The sequence below is a fragment of the Protopterus annectens genome, chromosome 4.part1 (assembly GCF_019279795.1).
Source record: "Protopterus annectens isolate FY-2018-M chromosome 4.part1, PAN1.0, whole genome shotgun sequence".
NCBI lineage: Eukaryota > Metazoa > Chordata > Ceratodontiformes > Protopteridae > Protopterus > Protopterus annectens.
The window spans coordinates 191,655,181-191,681,603 of NC_056734.1; the positions used below are offsets into that span (position 1 = coordinate 191,655,181).

A 26,423-nucleotide genomic window follows, 5' to 3' on the forward strand; every position below is an offset into this window, starting at 1 on the left:
TTTGACTTGTTATACATAGAAAACCATAATGGATTCCCTTAATTCTTAAGTGTTGGAAGACTATGATGTCTACACTAAGTGCACATCACCTGACATTATTCTCTAGAATAATTATATAAAATTAAACAAACTCTTTCATGTTTTGAAGGATAAGACATTAAGTGATCATCCTTCATGTTCTTAGAATTACTTTTCAAAACAAAGACAGTTACAGAATTTATTAGTCTGTGGTATACTGAGAAATGGAGTGGTGCAAATTCACCTCACAAACCCTCAACTTAACAATTAGCCAAGTCTAGTAGTATTACGAACAAACTAAATAATATAACAAATATAACACATATTATAACCTACTCAAAAGGTTCTAAAAAAGAAAGGAAAAAAATAATAATTTGAATCCCAGCAAGAAAAAAACGCAAGCAATATGATGTAACTTGTATTTATTTATTTATTTATTTATTTATTTACATTTGTTGACCGGGAGTGTCCGACTGGACGTAGGTCCATTTTTAGCGGAGGCCCGGGGAGAAAATCTCCACAGTTAAAATAAACAGACAGTAGTTACATTGGATTTACATAGCGATTAACAATTTAATTAACATAGCAATTAATTACAAACATCGTTACAAATGAAGAACATAGTACATCAGTAGACAACTAGAATCTTTATCTGCGAAGTACATAACAGAAATTAACAATTGTTACAATAAGAAGTTCCTGCTGTATAATAAGTACCAGGCTTATGAGCAACCGAGCTTGCTATAATCAAGGTAGTTAGTGGGGTGGAAAGAAAGGTAGTGGTTGGAGTAGTGTAGACACCACTTCACTTCAATCACGAATGATAAGGAGGAAGGAAAAAGAGGCACAGAAACGTTGCAGTTCCCAGCTGTTGGATCCATTACAACAGATTATCTCAGATCATAAACAGGGTTTATGTGAAAACTTACACAGAAGTAATAGTACTAAAACCTATAGTTTTGTCCAGTCCTAACCATGTGAGGGTGCCAGATTCTTCCATCTCAGGCAACATTATGATAACTGAACAATCTGGACATCCTGATGTTATCATAGCTTTAGATAAAGACACAGCAGTCAGCTTGACCAATGTGACTATTCTCAAATCACATGATGATGTAATGGTGGATGATGCATGATCTGCACAAGGCACAACTATCCTTATCTTGAGAAAACTTGCATTTCTTGCACTCATGATGTCACAATGGGAACAAAGTTTAGGAAAAGACATAGAAATATTACTAATACTGCCAATGATGCTATATTTATTTCAGAAAACAAAAAATAAAAAAGATGAAAGAATCAAATATAGAACTTTAAATACAATCAGTATATTCTCTTGTTTATTGAATCACAAAGTAAATTTTGGGAAAAAAACACGTGCTTAATTTACTTCTTAATAGCTTTGAATAAACAGTTACTTACAAGCATAGTTCAGATAAAAATATATTTCCTCCCTCTTGAAATTTGGAAATGTGTAAACTATATAAGAATAAGCAAAAGAAATATAAAGTTTTCAAGACACAACCAACAATAGTGAACAAGAATATTTTCATTAATATCAGTGAATCACTTAACAGGAAAACCAGAATGGAGAAGATAAGTTTTAAAAACAAACTTGTTGTGGATGTTTTGTTGTTGTTGTGTCTTTCGGCTTTTCCCAGTTAGGGGTCGCCACAGCAGAACTCCGGTCCGCTAATGATTGGCAGTAGATTTTTACATACCGAGTTGCCGGCCCTGAATGACAACCTTCAACGAATGTACGCCCATTCACGCATGTCTCCACACAGAAGACACTCTAGCTGAGAATCGAACAGGACAACGTCTTACTGTGAGGCGACAATGCTACCGCAGCACCACCACCGCCTTGTTGTGGATATTAACAATAACAAAATATTTAATAAGTATATTAACAGTATCAAAAATTCTTATCAGCTAGTAAACTCTATAAAATCAGAAGGCAGTGTAATACATAATCCTTTGAACATAACACACCAACTCAACCACCACAACATGACACTGTTTACTGACAGATCTAGTTATGACAGATTATCAACTAACACTGTAATTCTAGAGAGTGCAGCTTGAGCTATTGTATCTCAGGGGATGACAGAAAGAACTTTTATTGGAATAAAAAAATAAACATCTATGGACTCTGATTTGATCTTCTCCATATGGTTACTAACAATTAAAAATTACTTACTACCAATATTACACCTACTATTTAACAAGTTATTATAAAGAGGTACTATACCCAGCTCATGGAAAACAGGTCTACTGTCAAATAGTCGAACATCAAAATAAATTCCTACCACAAAGAAGATCGACTCATATATTCAAATTGGAATGTCATAAAGGTCAGAATGTTGCAAACACACTTCCTGTTGCAAATTGGACCTTTGTTGACATCCATAGACTGCAGTCCAACACTGCACATCATGTGACATAACCATTTTGCATGGGGCAAGCCCCCCTGTACACTCCATGTGGGGAGCTGCGCCCCCATACCCCCGCATATTATATATTCCAAATCCAAGATTGTACTACGGTGGGAAAAGGGTATATTTCCTGAGCTGCATTGTACCACAATCTCTAGTATTAAGGTGGAACACGTATGTATGAATGTACTGTACATTTGTACAAGGTATACTCTCAGTCTTGCCAGTCAGCAATACAGAATGCTATCAAATGACTTTCAACATTCCAGTTGTTTCTGAACTGTCATTTTACATTTTCAAAGTAAACCTGGAAAACATCTACTATAACACCAATATACGAAAAAGGTAATAAAAGTGATGTTAACAACTATGGACATGTTAGCCTCTCTTCCATTCTGGACAAAAGCTTTGAAAGATGCATTACAAAAATACCAATGAACAAAAACACAGATACTGCCATCTTAGACTTGGATCAACATGGTTTTGAAAAGGATAGAGCTGCATTCACAAGTGTATTAAGTTCTTTTGAACAAATTACTAAGGCCGTGGATCTAGGTCTCTCATGTAGAATAATGTTCTTAGACTTAACCAAGACCTTTGATTCCCTTCCTCACTGTATAATTCACCATAGCCTTATCATGGCTAATGTCAGTATATTCCAGGTAAAATGGATTATGTCATGGTTAACTGATAGATCCCAGTGAGTGACCATATAAGGGCATAAGCTCTGACTCTTTCCTTATCCATCTTGGAGTTCCACAAGGCTCTGGATTTGGACTGACATTATTTAATATTGCATTTGCCTCCATTCCTAGATAATACATGTTGGATAAATATGTATGCAGTCAACTGTAAGACTGGCTTCATTGGACAAAATGAATCTGGTATTAAACATTTAAATTCTTATATGAGACAGAGTGGTGACTGGGCAGACAACATAGGTTTACATTTTAGTTACAACAAATTTAATTTGTTTTTTTTTTTCGGAAGGATGCAGTTCATTTATCTGTGTACCTATTGCATGGAATGATGCAGTTCATTCACCTGTGAACCTATTGCAACATCCATTAAAGGAGGTAATTCAATATAAAGACATAGGAATAACCATGACTGCTAATGTTTCCTTTGACACTAATGTGCAACTGATAAGCAATATAACTAAGTGTTAAATGGGACACATGATTAAAAATCTTAGCTCAAGAAATGAGAGGGGTCTTATGTTACTCTATAAGACATATGTTACACCAGTCATAGAGTACAATAATGTATACAATGCAGGCATACCTCTCAACCACTTAGCAAAAGAAATCTGGACAAAGTCAAAATGGATGGGAAAACAAAGGCTCAAAATAGGAAGTTTTTAAAATATCACTCTTATAAACTTAGAAAGCTGATTGAATAAAATGTTTTGCATAAAAAAGGATGTGGAGTTTGAAACTCAAATGTCTGTCATTATTTAATAATTTCAATCCTCAATGATTTGGCAGAAAACCATACATTTTATGAGAAACAAACTAAGAATATGAAGCTGAAATCTGTGAAAATCTGGGCAGATTAGAGGCATGAATGCAGGTCAGTTTAATTTTCTTAAGAGAACACATAGAAAATTCAACAATATGACTTTTTACTTAACAAAACTTACACTTACTATAATAGAAGCAAATACCTCAATTTATATACCTTTCATTATCTCTATATTTGAGGTAAATTATTTGCCTACAATGTTTTTCATGACTCTAGTTTACAAGCTATCTTGGACATAAAATTTAGAACTGTAGTTTAACATGCAAACCTCAGGCTACAAAGTTTGATTTAGTTACTATGAGGATACAATTAGGTCACTCTTACTTTACTACATTGGTGATATTATCAAATATATTACCACTTCATATTAGAGGCAGTAAGAGTTTAGAATCCTTTAAGAAACAACTAGATTCAAGGGGTAGAGGCAAAGAGTTCTATAAAGAAATCTTGGAGTCAGCATCACTAGATGGCCACATGGCCTTAATGCTAGCTCATAACATATGAACTTTTTTTCTTCTTTTTAAAATATGTTACTTATATTATCACTAAGCTGCTATATAATAAGTGCATTCTAGTCTTAAATTGTACTGTACTTGTTGTTGCTATTACCTGTTTAGTGTTTTATCTGCTTAGTGAAGCTTATCTCCCTGGGCCTCTACTGAAAATGGACAGATATCCAGTTAGACTAGCCCGGTCAACAAATGTAAAATAAAAAAATAAATTATGAAGTTAGAACCTAACAGATTTTTTTTAATTTCCCCTTGTATTTTTATATATAATAAGTGCATTCTAGTCTTAAATTGTACTGTACTTGTTGTTGCTATTACCTGTTTAGTGTTTTATCTGCTTAGTGAAGCTTATCTCCCTGGGCCTCTACTGAAAATGGACAGATATCCAGTTAGACTAGCCCGGTCAACAAATGTAAAATAAAAAAATAAATTATGAAGTTAGAACCTAACAGTTTTTTTTTAATTTCCCCTTGTATTTTTATATATAATAAGTGCATTCTAGTCTTAAATTGTACTGTACTTGTTGTTGCTATTACCTGTTTAGTGTTTTATCTGCTTAGTGAAGCTTATCTCCCTGGGCCTCTACTGAAAATGGACAGATATCCAGTTAGACTAGCCCGGTCAACAAATGTAAAATAAAAAAATAAATTATGAAGTTAGAACCTAACAGATTTTTTTTTAATTTCCCCTTGTATTTTTATGTATAGCTGAACCTTAATATATGAATACTGTAATAAAAACAAAGTGGTGTGTGTGTGTGTGTGTGTGTGTGTGTGTGTGTGTGTGTGTGTGTGTGTGTGTGTGTGTGTGTGTGTGTGTGTGTTTGTGTGTTTGTGTGTGTCCACTACTGACTAGCAAATTGGTTTGGAGAAACAACAGCATGTCAAATGTCTTTTTGTCAAACTGTACTTCATCCAGAATTTCTGAGCAACAGACAACCCCCCGCCATCTACATATACACGTGCACACACACACACACACACACACACACACACACACACACACACACACACACACACACACACACACACACACACACACACACACACACACACACACACACACACACACACACACACATACACACATTTGGGGGAAATACTAAGACAGCAGAACTAGAGATTAGATTAGATTCCCACAGGTAAATTTTCAGACATCAAACAAATTTGGATAATTATGTGCATGGAATCCAACTCAGATGAGTTATTCTTCTTCTATGCCGTGTTAGACTTAGAACCATGTGCTCATAACACAGGTAAACTAATGATTATATTCAAAAATGTCCTCCTTGTGTCTGTGCCAGTTTTTACCAGGTGCTAAGATATACCGTGGTTCTACAAATAGCTTGAGATATGCTTGTCAAATGTGACTGAGTTTAGGTACATTGTAGTGGAGTGGCACTCCCATACAAAACTAGTATTTCTGCCTGGCAGGATAAACAACTTCTCCCCTGTAGCCCTGAAGAAGGTAATCAGAAAACAAATGAAGGAAAGAATCATATATACAAGTAAAATGTTCAGAATATTCTAGTGAAAGGATGTACAACCACTGGCAATCTAATGTACTGTCATCTTTACACTACTGGCTGTTAACTGCTGCAGTTAGAATTTGTAAGATTTCTTAAAAGTGAACAACTCTGAATCTCTCCCTTGATGTCACTGATGAGACAAGTAATTTTTGGAGGATGCAGATGCTGCAAAGGTATATAAGGTAATTCCTCATTAACAATGAAACATGATAGCTTTATGATTTAAATTGCAGGAAGTTAGTATGGCTGTGTACTATCTGTACAGACAACACCGCTTTACTGTGTGCTTCATGAAAGCAGTAAGGTTATATATTAATCTCCATTGCCAATATTGTTTCATTCTGTCCCTTAGGAAAGGTGAATTGATATCTTAACCTAATTTGACCATATATCAGTCTAAACTTCAGGAAAGGAACCTGGTTATGTACTAAATTACAATCAAAATCCTGTGTCATTCTATACTTTAGGAAAGGAGCATTATTATGTAAACTAAACAAAATATTGCACCATTCTTTGCTTCAGGAAAGGTGCATGGTTATGTAAACTATACAGAGAATATTGAGCCATTCTATGCTTCAGGAAAGGAGCGTTATTATGTAAACTACACAGAGAATATTGTGCCATTCTATGCTTTAGTAAATGAGCATGGTTATGTAAACAACACAGAGAATATAGTCCCATTCTTTGCTTCAGGAAAGGTGCATGGTTATGTAACTACACAGAGAATATTGAGGTATTCCATGCTTCAGGAAAGACACATGGTTATGTAACTACACAGGGAATATTGTGCCACTCTATGCTTCAGGAAAGGAACATGGTTCTGTAAACTATACAGAGAATATTGTGCCATTCTATGCTTCAGGAAAGGCACAGGGTTCTGGAGAAAACTCCACTGACAAATGACATGTCACTTTATGGTTCAGGAAAGGCGTGTGTTTATGTATAATACACAAAGAATATTCAGGCATTCTATGCTTCAGGAAAGGCGCATGGCTATGTAAACTACACAGAGAATGTAGCAAAGACGTAGAATGACCATAAAAGAAAACTTCAAGCATGTTTATTAAAACGAACCCAGTGCACAGGAACAGGTAAGTGCTTTCACAGTTAGCTTCATCAGACCAAAATATTGCACACCTCATAACCAAGTTTAAATACAACAACCTGGCCAATGAAACTGCATGATGAAAATCACATGGTAAAAGATCACATGCTAATAAATCACATGATAAAAATCACATGATAAAAGACATTGGATTGTAGCATAAGCACATCTTGAGTGCAATATATAACATAAGTTTATAACTAACTTTCACCATGAAAGCAAATACACAAATTACAAAATACAACATTTTATGGCAAAAAATAAAAATAAGAAATAAAAAATAAAAAATAAAGGACACATAAAAAAAAAAAAATATATATATATATATATATATATATATATATATATATATATATCCTCAAAATAGCAGCAAACTAATAACTCATAGAACAAACCCCAAAAAAATAAAGTTGTGTCATGATGAAGAAAGCACTTTATTCTTAATTCAAAGCCAGTAGTAAATTCAAAGACAGTAGTAAGCGCTTTCGTCTCCTTAACCGGAGACTTCTTCAGACTAAGACTTTGTCTTGAAAACACACAATTTATATAATTAGTAGGTAATTACCTACCTAAAAAATCAATTGCCTATTATATTTTAAAAACACAGTATTAAATTATATAACCAGCATTTAACAATACTTCATAGTATAAATATAAGCTTCACAATATATATCAACTACCCTAAATAAATAATCATTCATGAAACATATAAAAATGCATATCAAATTCATATATAAAGCATATAAATAAATCATATAAAATCAATGCTTCAGCCCCTTCTTTTTTAAATACATTATAAACTCTTCCCTATTATTTAATCCTGGAGGAAAACAAGCATTTCATTTTACTTGCCAACAATACTCCAACCACCCTAAATATATACCCACACACACACACATATATATATATATATATATACATATATATATATATATATATATATATATATATATACATGCACACATATATATATATATATATATATATATATATATATACATAGATATATGTATATATTATCATAAAACATTCAATTAAAAAATCATTACACTTTTAAATGCCTAGATTTCAGTACAGGTTTAAGGGAGCCTTCTTCATTTAAGCCTTTCCCCTATCTGCCCTAGGCCAAAGGATCCATCTCCTTCTTTACTCTCAATGCAATTCCTGATTCCAACTCCTTAGCTCAACGCTTTCTGGAATTCATAAACTCCAATGCCCTATATCAACTTATCCACACCCCCACCAGGGGCAACAATATCCTAGACCTAGTCATTACCAGCATGAGTGACCAGTGTTCCACACCTGAAGTCAACGCCTCGTTGGTCCGATCCAACCATAAGCTAATCACCCTTGATATCCACATCCAGCCCCTACCCCCCCATTAAGAAAACCATGGTAAAAAAATTCTCTAAAGCCAACTTCATGCTTCTTAAGACAGAAGTGGTGAACTTTATGACACCCATGCAGATGGACAACACAGTTACAACTGCTGAATCCTACACAAATGCACTCTATAAGCACTTACACGAGTGCATGGATCGTGCTATCCCAAACAGAACCAAGATGCTATCCTCCAAAAAAAGGAAGCCAATCTGGTCATCCCCTGCCATAAACAAACTGTACAACAGAAGGAAGAAACTGTTGCAAAAGAGAGTAAAATCCCATGAGTGGAGAAGCTCCCTGGTCAGCCTCAGTAAGAAGCTGAGATCCCTTATAAGATCCTCCAAAGCTAGCTACGAAAACAAAATTGCCACTAATTCTATGGACAACCACAAAGCATTCTATAGCTATGTCAAGAATCTCAATGGCAACACCCAGATCTGCTCTGAGTTACAGCACAAAGGCACGAAAATTACAGAACCAACTGATATTGCCAACATCCTGGCAGATAGGTTCAGTGCTAACTTTACCTCTCCCCCCACCCCCTAAAGGGCCCATATCTACACAGGAAGAATGTAGAGTCCCTGTAATCACAACTATGCAGGTAAAAGCTGCACTCTCTAAAGCCAAAAACACAGCATCTTTGGGACCGGACAACATCCCAGGCTGCGTTTTACATGAACTTCAGAACGAACTGGCTCCCCACTTAAGCACCATGTTCAATAATAGCCTCGCATCAGGCTTTGTGACCACTGAATGGTGCACAACAACAGTTATCCCACTCCACAAAGGGGGAGCCACCACTGATCCCAGGAACTATTGACCTAATAGCCTGACGAGGCTGGTCTGCAAGGCCATGGAGCGTATCCTCATGGAACTCATAAACAAAGACATTAGTAACCTCCAAACTCTGAATCCCACCCAGTTCGGGTTTGTGAAAGGCAGATCATGCCTCCTGAACCTGATCGACTTCTTTGAGGCAGTCACCAAAGCCGTAGATGAGGGTAAGGTGGTTCGCACAGTCTATCTTGACCTCACCAGGAGAGATGGATGTCTTGTCATTTATCCCTGGCCATCTATCTGCCTGTAGTAAGATTTGCCACCTTAACTCCTTTTACTCTAACTGAAGTCCCCAAGCCTTTTTGTCACTGGTGTCTACATGGTCTACTGCCTTAAATGTGCAATTGTGGCCTGTATTGTCCTGAATATGCCCCGCTAAAGCATTATTAATATTATTCTTTCTTATGACATAGTTGTGTTCATAAATTCTGGTATTAAATTTCCTTTCTGTTTTGCCTACATAAAATGCTAGGCATCGGTCACATGTAGCCATGTAGACCACTGCCTTGGAGTGATAGTTATATTTACCTTTTACATAATGGTCTATACCATTCACTGTAAATTTACTGCCTGATTTCACCTTGTGGCACCAGTTACAAGACTCACATTTGAACATCCCTACAAGTCCTGTTCTAGTGTAGTTAGCACTTTTCCTAAGAAGGTCATTTAAGTTTGAGCCCCTTCTCTATGTAACTATAGGTCTTTCTCCTATTTGTGCCCTGATGTACAAGTCATCCATTAAAATGTCCCAGTTCTTATAAAAAATGGACATCAAGTGGTATGAGTCAAAGTTGAATGTATGCACCATAGATCTACAAAAAAAACTTTTTTCCAACTCAGGTCTTCCCTCTTCAACTTCAGAGAGGCTGTTGTCTAGTGTGTTTTCCCCAACTATGGGCTTAAAATGCCCTACTCTTCTTTTACCTATCACTTCCTGCATAAGCTCATTGAGCAAGTCTGCTGGGTACTCCCTCCTCAAGAACATAGTTTTTAAGTTGTCGCATTCAATAAGAAAATCTTCTTCTCTGCTCGAACTAATTGCCCTTTAACTACTGACCTCTTTTGATGCTTGGGGTGGCTAGTGTAATGCAGGAACGAGTTTGAGTAGGCCTCTTTCCTATGGATCCTAGAAGCAAACGTTTCATTATGTGTGTCTTTGTATATGTGGACATCAAGGTAATTCATATAATCCAGGTTAATCACCCAAGTGAACTGCAGGAATGTAGTGGTGGTGTTAGGGTATCTCAAAAACTCTTCCAAAGCAACCAGTGACCCATTCCATATCAAGCTGATATCATCTTGGTATTTATAATAAAGTTTGACCTTAGAATAGTACTGAGACTGAAATACATCATTTCTTTCCCAATATGCCATTACCATATTCGCAAATGCCCCACCACAAGCTGAACCCCATTGCCACTCCTATGGTCTACAAAAAGTACCTGCCATTAAAGGAGAAATAGTTGTTTCTTAAAACAATTTCTAATAATTCCAAAATTAGATTAATTTTCTCCTGGTTAACTTTGTATAACAGCAATAGGTCACCCACCCACTCAAGACCAATTTCTTGTAGGATGACCATGTACAGGTCTTTTACATCTATAGTGATCATGATGTCACTTGCGTCATACCTGGTTTTGTTCACTTGTTCTAAAAAGCCCAGGAGTCTTTACAAATTTGGCTTTCATTATGCAATATTTTCTTCAGCTCATGGTCTAAAAATTGGGCGCAAGCAGTGGTAATGGAGTGTCTTCCATCCACTAAGAGCCTCATAGGTGGATCTGATAGGTTCTTGTGGATCTTGGGAATACCAAAGAACACTGGTATCCTTGGGCTAATGATGTTAAGATAGTTATGTAAGGAAAGGTCGATTCTTCTTTCTAGAAATATGTCAGTGAGTTGGCTGTAGATTTTCCTATACGCTGCATTTAATTCATTAAGGGACACTTCCGTGTAATTTCCTGTATCTAACATAGCCAACATTTTGTCACTGTATGTGGAAGAGTCCATGATTACAATCCCTCCCCCTTTGTCAGATTTCATAACCCTGATGTCATGTTCTTGCAGTTCCAATAAACAGTCATGTTCACTTTGGTTCATGTTGTGAAGGGTTTGAGCTGGCCTGTATTTGTTCTTATTTAAATTATACAGATCTAGTTCACAAACTTTTTCATACATTGCTAGTTTCGGGTGCAAAGAGGGGTTGTAGGTAGAACTGATCTTAAAAATGCTGCCTTCACTGACATTAGTTTGGGAGGTAGTACCATGTAGTAAGGTCAAATTCAACTTTCTTAAATAAAGTTTCAGATCTAACATAGTGTCTACAACATTAAATTTCTTACCAGGTACAAAAGACATTCCCTTAGACAATAAGTCAGCTATAGTTTAATTTATGCATAAAGTAGAATAATTGTGTACTGAAAAGTCTTTTTGGTGGTTAAAACCCACTGTATAGATACCTGATTTTTGAACAGAGTCCACTGGTGTTGGGGTGCTTGCATTAATGAAGGAGTCATTAACATTAACATGGTGACCAGAAGGCACGAGTGGAGATGCTAAGCTCTCCAGTTCCTGTTCTTTGGCCTGGCCCCCTAAAAAACCTGTGGTTGGTAGCCGCCCTGTGGTTGTTGCCTATTGTAAAGAACCTATCCTTATGTTGTATAGATGTTCCCTAATCCTGTCTTTGAACATCCTATCAGTTTAGCCACATAATAGGAGGCACACACTACACAATAAGCAAAGTAAACCACATGCTGGGTAAGGCAGTTATCAGATACCTTAAACACATACTTACAACCCGTATCCGGGTGAGTAAAGAAACCACTATTATCAATGTTATTGCAATAATTACACATACCACATGACCTAGTGCAAAAAGCATTACTAACCACTGACATGAGAGTATCCTTGGGTCTACACAAAATTATTTTCAAATTCATTTTATTTTTAAACAGAAATGTAGAATAACTATATCTGTAGTGAGGATGTCCCAGTGCTTCCTGACTATGTCCATGATGGAATTAATGATAGTGGTATAGTACAATGGCACCCTTACTTTATTAACAAGCTCATTAGCCTTTCTATCATCTGCAATCTAACATCCATTAGGAAAATATGGATGGGCCCTACATCTGTGCTGATCTGGTATCTCAGTCACAATAGTATCAACTTCCCCAGGGTGGTATTCCCTGGCTAAAAGCCTACCTTTCAAGTTAACTAATTCAGAGTGAAAGCCATCATCAGAGGCATTCAATCTAGACACCCTCATTCCTTGTCCTTTTACCACATTCTTAAAGACAAATTAAGGGTGCATGCTACAAATGTAAAGTAAAGTATTTCTGTGGCATGGCTTCCTATGGACACCAGTACTGACCATCCCATTATCCAGCCTTTGTACAAATACATCAAGATAGGCTATTGAAATTGGAGACAAGGACATGCTGAATTTCAAATAGTTTGTGGCCCCATTAATCTGTTCATAGAAGGTTACCAACTGGTCCTTGCTCCCTGTCCAAATAAGAAAAAAATCATCCACAAAGTGGCGATAGAAAGGGGCCAACACAGAGAACAACTCACTAGTAATTAAGTGGACCTCCTCCCTCATGGCCATAAACACGTTGGCGTAGCTATTGGCACATGAAGTGCCCATAGCTATGCCATCCTTTTGTAGTTATGTAACTAGACAAAGAATATTGCACCATTTTATGCTTCAGGAAACGATCATTATTATGTAAATACACAGAGAATAGTGGGACATTTTCTGCTTCAGGAAAGGACCATGGTTATGTAGAAAACTCCACTGACAAATGACATGTCATTTTATGGTTCAGGAAAGGAGTGTGGTTGCACAACAGACTTCAGTAACATGCTGCATCAGTCTGCACTTCAAGACAGTAGCGTGACTGTGTAATAATCGACACCGATGTTTGCAAACATTCTGTGTTTCAGGAAAAGAACATGGTTTTATAATAAACTTCATTAATAAGTCCATGTCAATCTGTGATTCAGGAAAATAGCATAGCTACATTCTGACTTACAATGACAAATTAACATTGTATTACTCTATGCTTCAGAATAGGTGCATGGTTATGATTTAGTTACACTAATAAATAAAGCAAAAAGCACTGTATGGGATGCAGCCAACGTGTTTAATATACAAAAATAAGATCCAGTTTAGAACTTTTGTCCTGTCAGAACACACTTGCTATTTACATGTTCATTTAGTCTGGAATATTAGTATACTTGGCAACATGCATATCCTGCAGTGTTTTTTTTTTATATTGGAAAGATCAAAAGAAGGTCTAAACAACAAATGCAGTTACTATGCTAGTAAACTAATAATGTGAAAAATGCACTCTACAAACATTCTATAGTATGGAATAATTTTAAGTCATGTGTTTTTTCTTTGTTAGACTGTGTGGTGGGATATTTAAGGAAGGAAATCTGGAGAATGATTTAGATGTTTTAGAATTACACTGGCAAATTGAATTGTTAGCAAACAGACCCCCCCCCCAACTTAAGTGAACATGTACATAACAAGAGTATATTAAAAGCAAAGGATATCAAGTCATTTTGCAAATGTTATTTTTAAATGTTTTCCTGTTTAAATAATGATTCCTTAATGTATCATATTTTATGTCTTTTTATGTAAGCATTGTTTATTATAAAATGAATACTATGTTGTTCAACAGTGGTAATTTCAAATAATTTGAGAAAGAGCCTATAGCTTAAATAAAGAATGTTCTTCGTTGTTATCCAGTCTTGAAGAAGTCTTTGCAGGTTGAAAGCACTAAAATTTAATTTTATTTTTGTATATTAAAGGAGTTGTCTGTATCCTACATGGTGGAGAGGTTGTTTGTGAAGTGATTAATTAAATTAAACTTACAATGCCAAGTCACTGCGTACTTCATGAAAGGAGCACAGTTATGTACTAACATAGCTCCCAACCTTCCCATCTCAAAAATATGGAATATTACTTCTCATAATGTGGAACAAATGGTCAAAATATGGAAAACTTTCTTTCTAACAACTTCAGCTAGGAGGCTCACAGGATGATTAGAATGTATTATTTTATACTTATAAACAGTTCTTTTGATGAATTAATATAATTCAGTATTACTTACCATGGGTATCAGCTAAAATAATTATTAGCACTGAATGTGGGACAGACCTTTTCATTGTAGAACAATGAGGAACATGGACTTTTTAAGACTCACAATAATGAACTTTCCTCATAGTGACATACTGGCGGGTGGGTAACCAGGACTGCAACAATGAATACACTCGAACGTCTGCATTTATGGTAAGTGTACACAGCTGTACTATGTTCTTCATGTTTCACTGTTGCAGTCATTACATTTGGGTAGAATCCCAAAGCTATGGTTGGGAGGATGGAATTATACAACACTAGGAGCTGCTATAAGGCCCAGTAGGACAGCAGTGGCAAAGCCTGCTCTGGATTTAGAGAAGAGAGGTAAATGGTAATGTTTGGTGAACGTATGAACTGAGCTCCAGGTAGCAGCTTCTAGAATGTCTCTGCTAAGAACCCCTCTGAGAAAGGCCACAGAAGTAGATGCAGCCCTGGTGGAATGGGATCTGATCCCCTTGGGGACAGGTTTACCATGGTGCATGTAGCAGAAATGAATACAATGGCTTATCCATTTTGAAATAGTCTGCTTTGAGATAGCCTTTCCCTCTGCCCCTGCAGCAAATACCAACAGTAATTGGTTAAATTTTCTTGGAGATTTTGTCCTGTTTAAGTAGAATCTTAGTTGTCTGTGTACATCCAATGAATGCAAAATCTGCTCACCCTTGTTCTGTGGGGTTGGGAAAAAGGTTGGCAGATGAATGGTCTGATTAAGTGCCAGACTAGATACCACTTTAGGCATAAAGGATGGATTGGTTCTGAGAGCCACCCTGTCCGGGTAAAAGCTATTAAAAGGCTCCACTGCCATGAGAGCCTGTAGTTCTGAAATCCTTCTAGCTGAAGTGACTGCTAAAAGAAAAGCTATCTTCCAAGAGAGAAATTTATGTCTGCAGTAGTAGCTGGTTCAAAAGGAGGTAGAGTGTGTTTTTCCAACACAAAATTGAGGTCCGATGCAGGAGTTGGTGCTCTCCTGGGAGGTCTTAAATTTTTGGCCCTTCTGAGGTACTGCTTTAGCAGGGGATGAGAAAAGGGGGGAGGCTCTGTGTTGTAATGAGCTGAAATGGCAGAGGCATGGATTTTTATGGAAGAAAAAGATAGGCCCTTGTGAAGCATCTCAGTTAAATATTGCAGAATCTGAGAAATATTGGGCATTGCTGTGCTTATTCCTTGTGCTTGGTTCCAGGCACATAATCTTTTCCATTTATCAGCATAAGATTTTCTAGTACTAGGCCTTCTAGCCTCCAAAATGACATCCATCACAGGTTTGCTGAGAGATGTAACTGGTGAAATTAGTTGATTAGCCATGCTGCAAGATTCAGAGTTTGGAGCTGAGTGTGCAGAATTGATAGTTCTGCTGAGATAGTAGATAAGGTGCCTGAGACAGGTACCACGGAGGAAGGAGTGACATATTGCGCAGGAGCGGGTACCAGTGTTGGCGAGGCCAGTCTAGAGCAATCAGAATCATTTTTAGTTTTTCCTGTCTGACTTTTAGTAAGACCTTGGAGAGCAGATGCAGAGGGGGGAAGGTATAGACTGATAGGTTTTTCCAACTGAAGGATAGAGCATCCACTTTCCAAGCTTTTTTGTGATGAATTCTTGTGCAGAATTTGCCCAACTGATAGTTTTGGGGTGAGGCAAAAAGATCTATGTCTGGGCTCCCCATTTGCATGTCAGCATGCGGAAGATTTGTGGATCCAGTTTCCATTCATGTGGGTTCATAAGATTTCTGCTTAGTTCATCTGCCTGAGTATTTTGCTTTCCTGGCAGGAATTGAGCTTGTAGATGTATTTGGTAAGTCAAGGCCGTGTTCCACAATATCATGGCTAGTCTGCAAAGGGGGTAGGAATGGGTACCCCCCCCCCACTTGTTTATGTACCACATGACTGTGGTGTTGTCTGTCTTTATCAGTAGTTGTCCTGGATGAGGATAGTCCTTGAAGGCTGTCAGGGCATTCTGTACAGCTAGCATCTCTTTCTGGTTGATATGTAAGTGCATTTGATCTGGGCTCCATTGGCCCTGAATGCATCTCCCTGCCAAATGCACTTCCCCCAAGCATAATCTGATGCATCTGTAGTCAGGGTTTGGGTGGCATGGGGTGGAATGAATGACAGTCCCTTGTTGTGGTGACAGGCCTCTGTCCACCATAGGAACTCTTGCTGCAGGCGAGGAATGATAGGAATCATTGTTTCCAGGCTGTGACAATGTTGACTCCATAAGCTTTTTAGGTACCATTGAAGTTTCGTCATATGCAGTCTTGCATATGGAATTATTAGAATGCGGGAAGCCATGAACCCCAAGGCCTGCAGAATTTGTCTTGCAGATAGCTGTTTTTTTGTGGCCACTTGTTTGAAGTAAGTCATCAATTGATTTTGTTTTTCTGGCATGAGGTAAGACATCTGGGCAGTTGTATTCAAGCTTGCACCCAGGAATGTAATTATTTGAGAGGGTACCAGTTGTGATTTCTTTTTGTTTATTGGTGTACCCTAGACAAGTTAGAAGCCTTTTTACAAATGCCAGATACTTTAGAAGAATGTCCTTGTTTTCTGCCTAAATTAGACAATCATCCAGGTAAGGATAAATTTGAATGTTTCTTTGACTGCAAAATGCAATTACTGGTGCCAGGCACTTTGTGATGACCCTGTGCACAGTAGATAAGCCAAAGGGCAGTGCAGAGAACTGGTAATGCAAATAGCCTGCTTTGAAGCGGAAGTATCTTCTGCAAGATTCCCTGATTGGGATATGCAGGTAAGCCTCTTTTAAGTCTAGAGTTACCAACCAGGCATCCTTGCCTAGCATAGGCAGTAACCGTTGTAGAGTCAGCATCTTGAATTTTGGAATGTCCAGAAATGTGTTTAGAATAGATAAGTCCAGAATTGGACGCCGTGATTTGTCTTTTCTGGGTACCAGGAAATCCTTGAATAAAAACCCTGTCCCTTTTCCTTTTCTGGTACTGGTTAAATAGCCCCCATATTCATGAGGGACATAACTTGTTTCTGGGCCTCTGCCCACTGATTTGGAGGCAGATCTGGCCATCCGTTTGGGACTGGCAATGTGTGGAAATGAAATCTGTATCCCTGGGATACTATAAAACTCACTTGTCCTGGGTAATTAGTTGCCAATTTTGTGCATGAAGTGCCAATTTTCCACCCAAAGGGGCTGCCAAAAGATAAGTGCTTGGTGATTGCAGAGGAAAGTCATTGAGACTGTTTACTGTAGGAGAAGAGAACATCTCAGTTTCACTGTATGCTTTAAGTAGGAGCATGGTAATGTACTATACTACATGTACAAAGTCATAGCACTCTGTGCTGAGGAGGATGAGGGATGAGCATGTTATTTATAATTTGCACTGACAAAATCATGTCGCTGTATACTTCAGGAAAGAAGTACATACTATGTTATGTATGTAGTATATAGTATACCAGTATAGTTTTTTTATTTTAATCATTTGGTAAGTGGGTAAGACCAATGGACACAAGTGTTCCTTTTCAGAGGTGATTCCCAGAGCACTGTCTAGTCAGAAGAGTTGATCTTAGTCATATAAAAGGCAAATGGAGGTGGAAAAAAATCAAACTCTGTACTCCTGATTACAAGAAGCAGTTCATAAACAGCTCAGAACTGTAATCCTCTGCACTGCTAGATGTGCTATGCAAGCTGCCAGACTAATTAAATGCCGTGTCTCCCTATTCCTCAGGAAAAATGTTACATTGTGTACAAAACTACTCAGACATTGCTGTATCGCTCTATCTTTCAGAAAGGACTATAGTTATTTTAACTACATTGACAATACTGTGTTACTCTATACTTCAGGAAAGGAGCATGGTTACATACTAAAGCACACTCACAATGTTGTATCAGTCTTTGCTTTGGGAAATGACCATGGCTATGCACTAAACTACACTGACAAATGCTGTTTCTCTGTATGCTCCAGGAAAGGAGCATGGTTATACACTAAGCTACACTTACAATGCTGTGGCATTTGCCAACAACAGTTTCAGTTATTTCTTTTTTTTTTTTTTTGTTTGGTACTGTTAATAACCTCAAGAATGTATATTTTTTTCTCATAATTATCTAAAAACTGGTAAAACAGTAAATGTAAATTCATATGTTTGAAATAATTAATATTTTAAAAGTCTTTCAAATTAATATCATTCCTGTGATATTCTTATTTAGACAGTTCGTATCGCTGACTATGCAACAATGAATAAGGTCTATACTAAAACCGTTACCTTGAGTATTGATTCAGTGACATTGGGAGACACTGGCAATTTCACATGTGAAGCTACAAATCAGATTGGAACCAGCAAGTTGATGACACATCTCCAAGTTGTTGGTGAGAAGTAATATGCCATACTAATTTATATTTTTATACACATGGTTCTTTTTACATGCCTTAAAGAAAGGGTTTCAAATAATGTATCAATATTATTTGCAGCAGTTAATTTATTTCTTGTTGCAGACAGCCATCTTAACCTACAGCAACTGATGTATGTGCTTCTAACGCACTACTACAACACTCTTTTGCCCACAACTATACTTGCTTATGACAATCTGCAAGTACTGTCCGAGCTGCTCTAAGTTAGCAAAACTGTGCAGTACAATGTCTAGGTTAATAACATTAAACCATCTATATCCTGCATACATTGACTTCATTCTGCAGTACATTCTCACCCACTGTGTAATGCTGAGCAATTTAAACAACTATTTAGATGTTCCTTCTTCCTCCCCTTACAAAAAATAAAAAAGCAGTTTGTTCTTGCATGCTTAATCTGATATCCTAACAAAAAACATCATCTCTTACTTTTCACACTAACTTTCTTGAATTTTACATTAAGAAAACATTACAATAAATTTACTGTGACATTTATTGCTTTACAAATTTCCACAGATAAAAAATACTTTTGCATTAGAATACCTATTACTTCTGTATAGGTTTTAATTTATCAATAACATACAAACAGTGATTATGTTAACATTCTAACTCATCTACCTCCTGAGTTGTAATATAGTACAAGACATCGTTAACTGTCTCTCTCTCCACAGGAAATGATTAATGCCCTTATTGACAAAATCTCTGAAAATTGCTATTATTATAATTGGGTTTCTTTTTTTACTGATTCCTAATTCTATTGTTTTGTAATTTTCATAGCACTCACATGAGATAATCCATATACTTGACGTGTTGTTGACTGACATGTAGGTGATTTACATGAAATACCAGGATGATTGAAATGAAAAGTTTCTTGCTAATTTAAAACTAAAATAGTAACACTTTCATTGCTAATTTTTAAGTTTTAGCTATTTATGTAGTTAAACTCCTCTTGTTTACCATGTTTATACCCATTTCTCAATTTTATTCTTTGTACTATGTGTATTGCTATGGGTAGAATGGAATTATTTGCACTGTGGTTTCCATTATGACCATTTTCCCCTTTTACTGCACTGCCCCCTATACAGCAAAAACACTAGTGTCTATATGTTCTCTTATTATACTCTACAAATCAAACTGCACGCAAACAAGTTACATTTGTCAAAATAATTAGTCACACTTGTATTTATTTATTTGCTGTACATATCTACCACCTTCTTTTCATACAACTACTGTATAATGCATTTCATTTTCTTTTTTCAATGTATCATACCCAGTTAACCAACATCTAATAAATCATTCATTTTATTACAGTGCAAGAAAGAGCCAAACATCTTAGTTCAGCTCTCTCACACACAGTAAAGAACATGGATATGAAAGGATTTAAACCACAGCTTAAGGAATTTCACAGATGTGTACTTAACATTTCAGTGTTACTACTACTTGGTACTTGTGATTCAGTGGACAGTCGTTCATTGCATTATTAGCAGTACCTGAGAAAGAAAGTGTTCAGCAACAAAGCAAGGTTGGCAAGGCTGGTATACAGTTTTATGCACTGACATACATAAGCAGTGACTATTTAAAATCGAAAGGAGGAACTACCAAAGAAACTTCCCTCCTGCAATTTTAGTGACTATATTACTGATTGCTGAACATACTTACAGAGAAACGTTTCATCACTGCAAATAAGCTGACAGCATAAAAATTGAAAACACATAATTTTACACCATTCGAAAAATTAAATCATTCTCAAGTTTCTATCAGTGTCACAAATAACAACAACAACAGCAATGACAACAAAAACAGACCATTAACTTACAGAGACACACTGTCTGCATTCTTGGTAGTTTTAGGGAAAGGGTGTTTAGTACCTTAATGAGTACATTTAGACTAAAGTCAGGGGAAGAGTCATGGTTAGGGTTAGTATACATAACTGAAGGTTGAGCAGTGGAGCTTTCTCTACCAGTATCAATAAACAAGACACATACAGATTTTACACCTACCAATGCCCAGGCATAACAACGCATCTTCCCCCTTCTTCATCTCTTACTCTAACCCTAACCAGCATACTCTCTCTCACACACACACACACACACAAATACACACGCACATGCACACACACACACGCACACGCACACACGCACACACACACGCGCTCACACATACATCTCTAGTGTTGAAACATTAGTCATTACTACTCCCTCCCGCTATCAACATTTGATATTGTTTGCTTCAGCTCTTTCTGCACTCAAAAAAAATCATATTGGAGAAAATAGTGGTATGGATGTAGGTTTTAATAATGAGGTATCAATTATACTCCAGGATAATCATACAGGAAGATCTGAATGCATTAGTGCTTTCCTCACAACATATACTGAAGATTATAAAAGTTTGAGGTAGATTTTAAATAAGAATTGTCCCATTCTGAGTGATGATCCTCATATAAGGAACAAACCAGGGAAACACCCATGCATGGTGTTTCATAGAGGGCTAAGTTTTAAGAATTTGAATGCACATGAAAAAGTGTACTGAAAACTAATACTGGAATGGTAATGTGTGGAGCTTGTAGGTTGTGTCCAAAAATACATACAGGTACTAGTTTCACTATAACAGGCGTCATATATAATTTAAAAGAGAAATATAATTGCAACACCAAGGCAGTGGTTTACATTACAATGTGTATGTTTTGCCCAAGTTTTTATGTGGGCAAAATGGAAACGAGGTTCATTCAAAGGGTTTATGAGCATGAATACAGTATTAAAAAAGTGAACCTTAATAATGCTCTGGCCAAACGTGTATGATAACCCAATTCATCAATTTAAATATATGGTGATAGGATGGAAATAAATGCAAAGACTGCATGGATGCTATATTTAGAATAGAAAGAACTGTTATGGCAAGTAAAACTTAATGCTGATATTTGGCCAGGCATAAATGAACACTGTTCAATAATGGCTATATTAAAGTTAAAAGCTTTGCAAAGAAAGAAAGTGTAAAATACAATATAATGTCATTCATATTTTATTGGTTAATTTTATTAGTGTTTTCTTCTTTATTAATATTGTTTTAGGCTGATATATGGTAGACATGGTAATATTTGTTTTAACACATGTTTGACTGCTGTTTGTTATTTAAAAAAAGTCTTAATTAATGAAAAATGGGTCTTCCAAACTTTTAAAAAAGGGTGTGTATGCTGTGAACCAATCAGGTGAAAGGTGCTGTTATTTAAACCACAAGACAACAAATGGTGGATGTCTGATGAAATTTAATATTATGTTAAACAAAAGCACTTACATTTACTAACATTTATTGGAGTCTCTAGTTTTATTTAATTATTTTCTACATTTATTAAAGTTGTTCGGAGTAACTGGAGCCAGCGTTGGTGGTATATTAATTACGGAGCTCACAGAATTGTTTAATTATTGTCGTTTTTTGTGTATTCAGTTTATCTTCTAATGAAGAACAAAACACACACACACACACACACACACACACACACACACACACACACACACACACACACACACACACACACACACACACTTTACTGTATTAAGCCAATCGGCTTATTGCAGTCGCATCTTGCCTCTCCCACCAGCTCTTACATTGAATAGAAGGAAAAAAACAGAGATTCCTTCTACTGGCACACCAGCCAGGTGGCGAGACACATGACATACCCCCCCCCCAGCCATTCAGGTCCCATTTCTGTACATTGAACCCGACCCTTCTTCAATACAGTTTATTAAAAAAAATAACAACTTCTTTTAAATTGAAGCAAATTGCTTGCTACAAATGCAGCAAACAGTTGCCACAGTTTATATCCTGCTTGCATGGAGTGCTACAGAACTCATGTTTTAGTATATAAAAAAAGTCTTCTTTTAAACTACAGCAAACTGCTTGCTATTAATGCAGCAAATAATTGTTTGCTATGGTTTATATCCTGCTTGCATGGAGAGCCATATCACTCAACTTTTAGTTAAAAAAAATATTTTTTTATTTTTACTTTTAAACTGAAATACAAATAGCCCCAATACACACAGGATCTAAACACAGTACCACCAATCACTTAATGTGTTGTTCCTCTGACTAGCTCTTGCAAGTAGTGTGGTCAAAGGGAGATATACAGAATAGTTTCTACCCTAATGCCTTATGTGTGCAATACTTCTGCTGTGGTCACTTCTGGCCATAAAATGCATTAGCTCCTGTTGTAGTATGTTATTTGCAAAGTGAATAAGCTGCTGTTGTCAGTTCTTATAGAGTAACTTGTATTTGTATATGCTGACTGTATAGTGAATACGTTCCTGCTGTTGTTGGTTCTCCTAGAGCAACTCAGTTTTGCATTTGCACCTATTGCCTATTGAATTGCATTTAACTGTGCTTCTTCCATCTAATGTTTTTATTTCTCCATGGAACTGCTCTCATATTTCTGTTCTGAACTGTCTTTCCCTCTTTGTTTGTTCTGTACTTATCACATGTAACTGGATCTCTCCAGCCTATCCTATTACTGCCTCTATCAGTTCTCCCAAGCCTCTATATTAAAGTAATTCTCTCTCTTTTTCAGCTCACTTGGGTATTTTTCTCTCAGGTTTCCCCCACTATAGCTCCATTTAGACTGTAGAACATACCTCCCACAGAAGAAATCCAAGGATATTCTGAAAAATAACCCCATCCATCTGTGTGTATGTGCAATACTCTTTTTAAAGCTTATTTTTAAGGTGTTTTTATTGCTAACCCACAGTGTGCACACCAGCAGCTCTGCGGCAGTCCCTTTTCCCAACTTTCTCCCCACCAGCCACTTCACTCCCTGTAATAGGTAGATTCTGCATTTTACTTTTCTCAGAAATGCCACTAGATGGCGATATATTCCCACTCATTGTATTAGGTAATTTTCAATACTTTTTCCCTGCTCCCTGCAGCTCTAAGGCCTGTTGTCCTTTCCCATTGTTTTTTGCACAATTGTGTCACCTGTTTAATTCTCCTTGAATTAGATCAAACCTTAACTCATACATAACATATCTCAGAGCTTGTCAGTATTGTTGAGTGCTTGAGAGTGCCTGTATCACTGATTGTTTTTGTTGGACTCTTCTGCTCTTTCCTCATTCTCAGCTCTGCCCTCTCCATTCACCCTTCAAGCTCACTCCGCTCCCCTACCCTGCCCCCAATTCCTACCCACCCCAGTGTCTCTACACTTATAACCCCAAAACCACACCCCATCTAGCATTCAGCCTATCTGAACAATCCCCACCCACCTCCTCATCTGTTAACCCCTCCTGTTTCACTACCCACAACCCTCCCCTTACCTATTCTTACCTTCCCTCCTTCCCCACTCTTACTACCAAAGACCTCACACCACTTTACCTTCTGCTAATTCCTTCTCCCCACTGCACATCCTTACTGCATACTATAATCTTACTCTACCATGCAAATCAAACCTACATATACTCTACCATTAATATATCTATATTTCCTCCTCTACTGCCTATTCTTTCTTACCAGACTACCTGACTTTTGTTACTCCCATCTCTATCATACCACTTCAATACATGCCTTAAAAGAATCTCACCTCTCAACTTATATCTCTCCTCACCTCTATTACTATAATGACTCTCTCCTCTTTACTAGAGTGATTCTTTCTGATATCTGTAATACACTCCCAATCCTTCACAATCCATGCCTCTCCAGCTACCCTACTCTCATCTTCAACTCCAAAGAATCTAAAGACCTTGCCTCCTTCCTACTCCAACTAATCTCTATCCTTGTCTCTGATGACATACATCCTAATCCCGGACCCTCAGGCAATCATGCTTCTAACCCTAACTTGTCTTCCTCACTCTCTCACCATAAATCTCTCATTTTTGCTACCATTAACACCCAAAATTTATGCAATAAACTTCCTACCATTCATGCCTGGCTATCATTACCACCATGACATTCTCTCTATCACTGAAACATGGCTAAAACCCACATAAAAGATTCCAAAATTACCCCTCCCAACTACAAGATCATAAGAAATGACAGAACTCTAAAGAAAGGTGGTGGAGTAGCCCTACTTTCTACTTCTCCCTAACAGTGTCACCCTTTACCAAGCCTATACCCCAGTTTGCAACAGCTGAACTAACCCTGGCCCTCCTAAAAATTAATAACCATAAAAACATATATATAGCTGCTTTTTATATTCCACCAGGAAATAACATCCCTATTCTTGAAGATATCCTGTATTGGTTTTCATCCAATATAAACAATGAAACTATACTCCTAGGTGACATAAATATAAACTGGGCTTTTATTCAATCACCTACATCACCTCAGAATATAAACCTATACAGCTACACCCAAATAATTACCCCTCCTACGAGATTTAATAAAGATAACTCTGGTAGTTTTCTGGACTGGATACTAGTTTCTCACCCCAACTCCATTTCTGACAATGGCACCCTACCCAACTCCCTCAGTGATCATCTCCCTGCCTTTGTTACTCACCATCCTACCTTCATCATCACCACAACTACATAACAACTCATACCCTAAAAAACTTCAACCCTCTAGCTTTCTCTGACTCACTAAAACATATGAACTGGAACCTTGTAAAAACTTTCCCTCTTGAAGACGCTGTTACATACTTAGTACTACATTCAATAATCTACTACTAGATAGTTTCACTCCCTCCAGAACTAAAAGAATCAAAACCAAATCTAGGCCTTGGCTAACTAAGGCATCTATTACACTCATGCATCTCTGAGATAAATCTTGGAAGCATTACCATAAATCTAAAACGCCCAACACCCTTATTAAGTATAACCAACTTCATAATAAAGTGAAAAAACAAATTGCTTTAGACCAAAAGTCCTACTAATCCAAGCTTCAAAACAATCATAGATCCAACCCCCACAAAATTTTGGAACAGTGTATCTGGTCTCCTCTCTCCTGGCAAAAAAGACAATCCCTGCCCTGACCCTAACTCTTCAGATCAAATCTTAGCTACCCAATTCAACTCTTTCTTTATTGATTCAATAGCCAAGCTCACCACATCATTCTCCAATAACACTTCTACTCCACCCTCATCCCACACCTTCAATTCTAGTCCCACTGACATCAACACTACTCATCTCCTCCCTTTACCATACAACCTGTCTCTCTACACACCATAAACAAACTTCTACTAAAACTAAAACCATGCTCTCATGCCCCAGACAACCTTCCATCTAACTCTCTCAAGCTAGTTGCAGATGGCATAGCCCTTCCCATCACCATACTTATCAACCATTCAATCCAAGGATCCTATGATACCTCATCTGGAAGAAAGCATTCATCAGTCCCCTCCACAAAGGAGGCAGCAATACTGAAATCTCCAGCTTCTGTCCTATAACCATCCTGTCCCCTATCTCAAAAGTCCTTGAAAAATCCATACACTTGCAACTCCTTCCCTACCTTCAAGACAATCAACTTCTTTCTCCAACTCAACATGGATTTAGACCTTGACATAGTACTACCACTGCCCTTCTCTCCTTCCTTGACATCATCAACCATGTCCGAGACTCTGGCAAAATTGTATCTACCCTTCTAGACTTATCA

General features: G+C 37.1%; 1 protein-coding gene across 1 annotated transcript in view; it reads left to right on the forward strand.

Annotated features, from left to right (window-relative positions):
* Nucleotides 1-26,423, forward strand: part of LOC122800812 (macrophage colony-stimulating factor 1 receptor-like) — an 875,741-nt gene that overhangs the window by 235,283 nt on the left and 614,035 nt on the right. Inside the window, exon 4 of the mRNA XM_044070092.1 lies at nucleotides 18,656-18,815. Within this exon, the coding sequence (XP_043926027.1) occupies nucleotides 18,656-18,815 (160 nt within the window). The remainder of the gene's footprint in view (nucleotides 1-18,655; nucleotides 18,816-26,423) is intronic.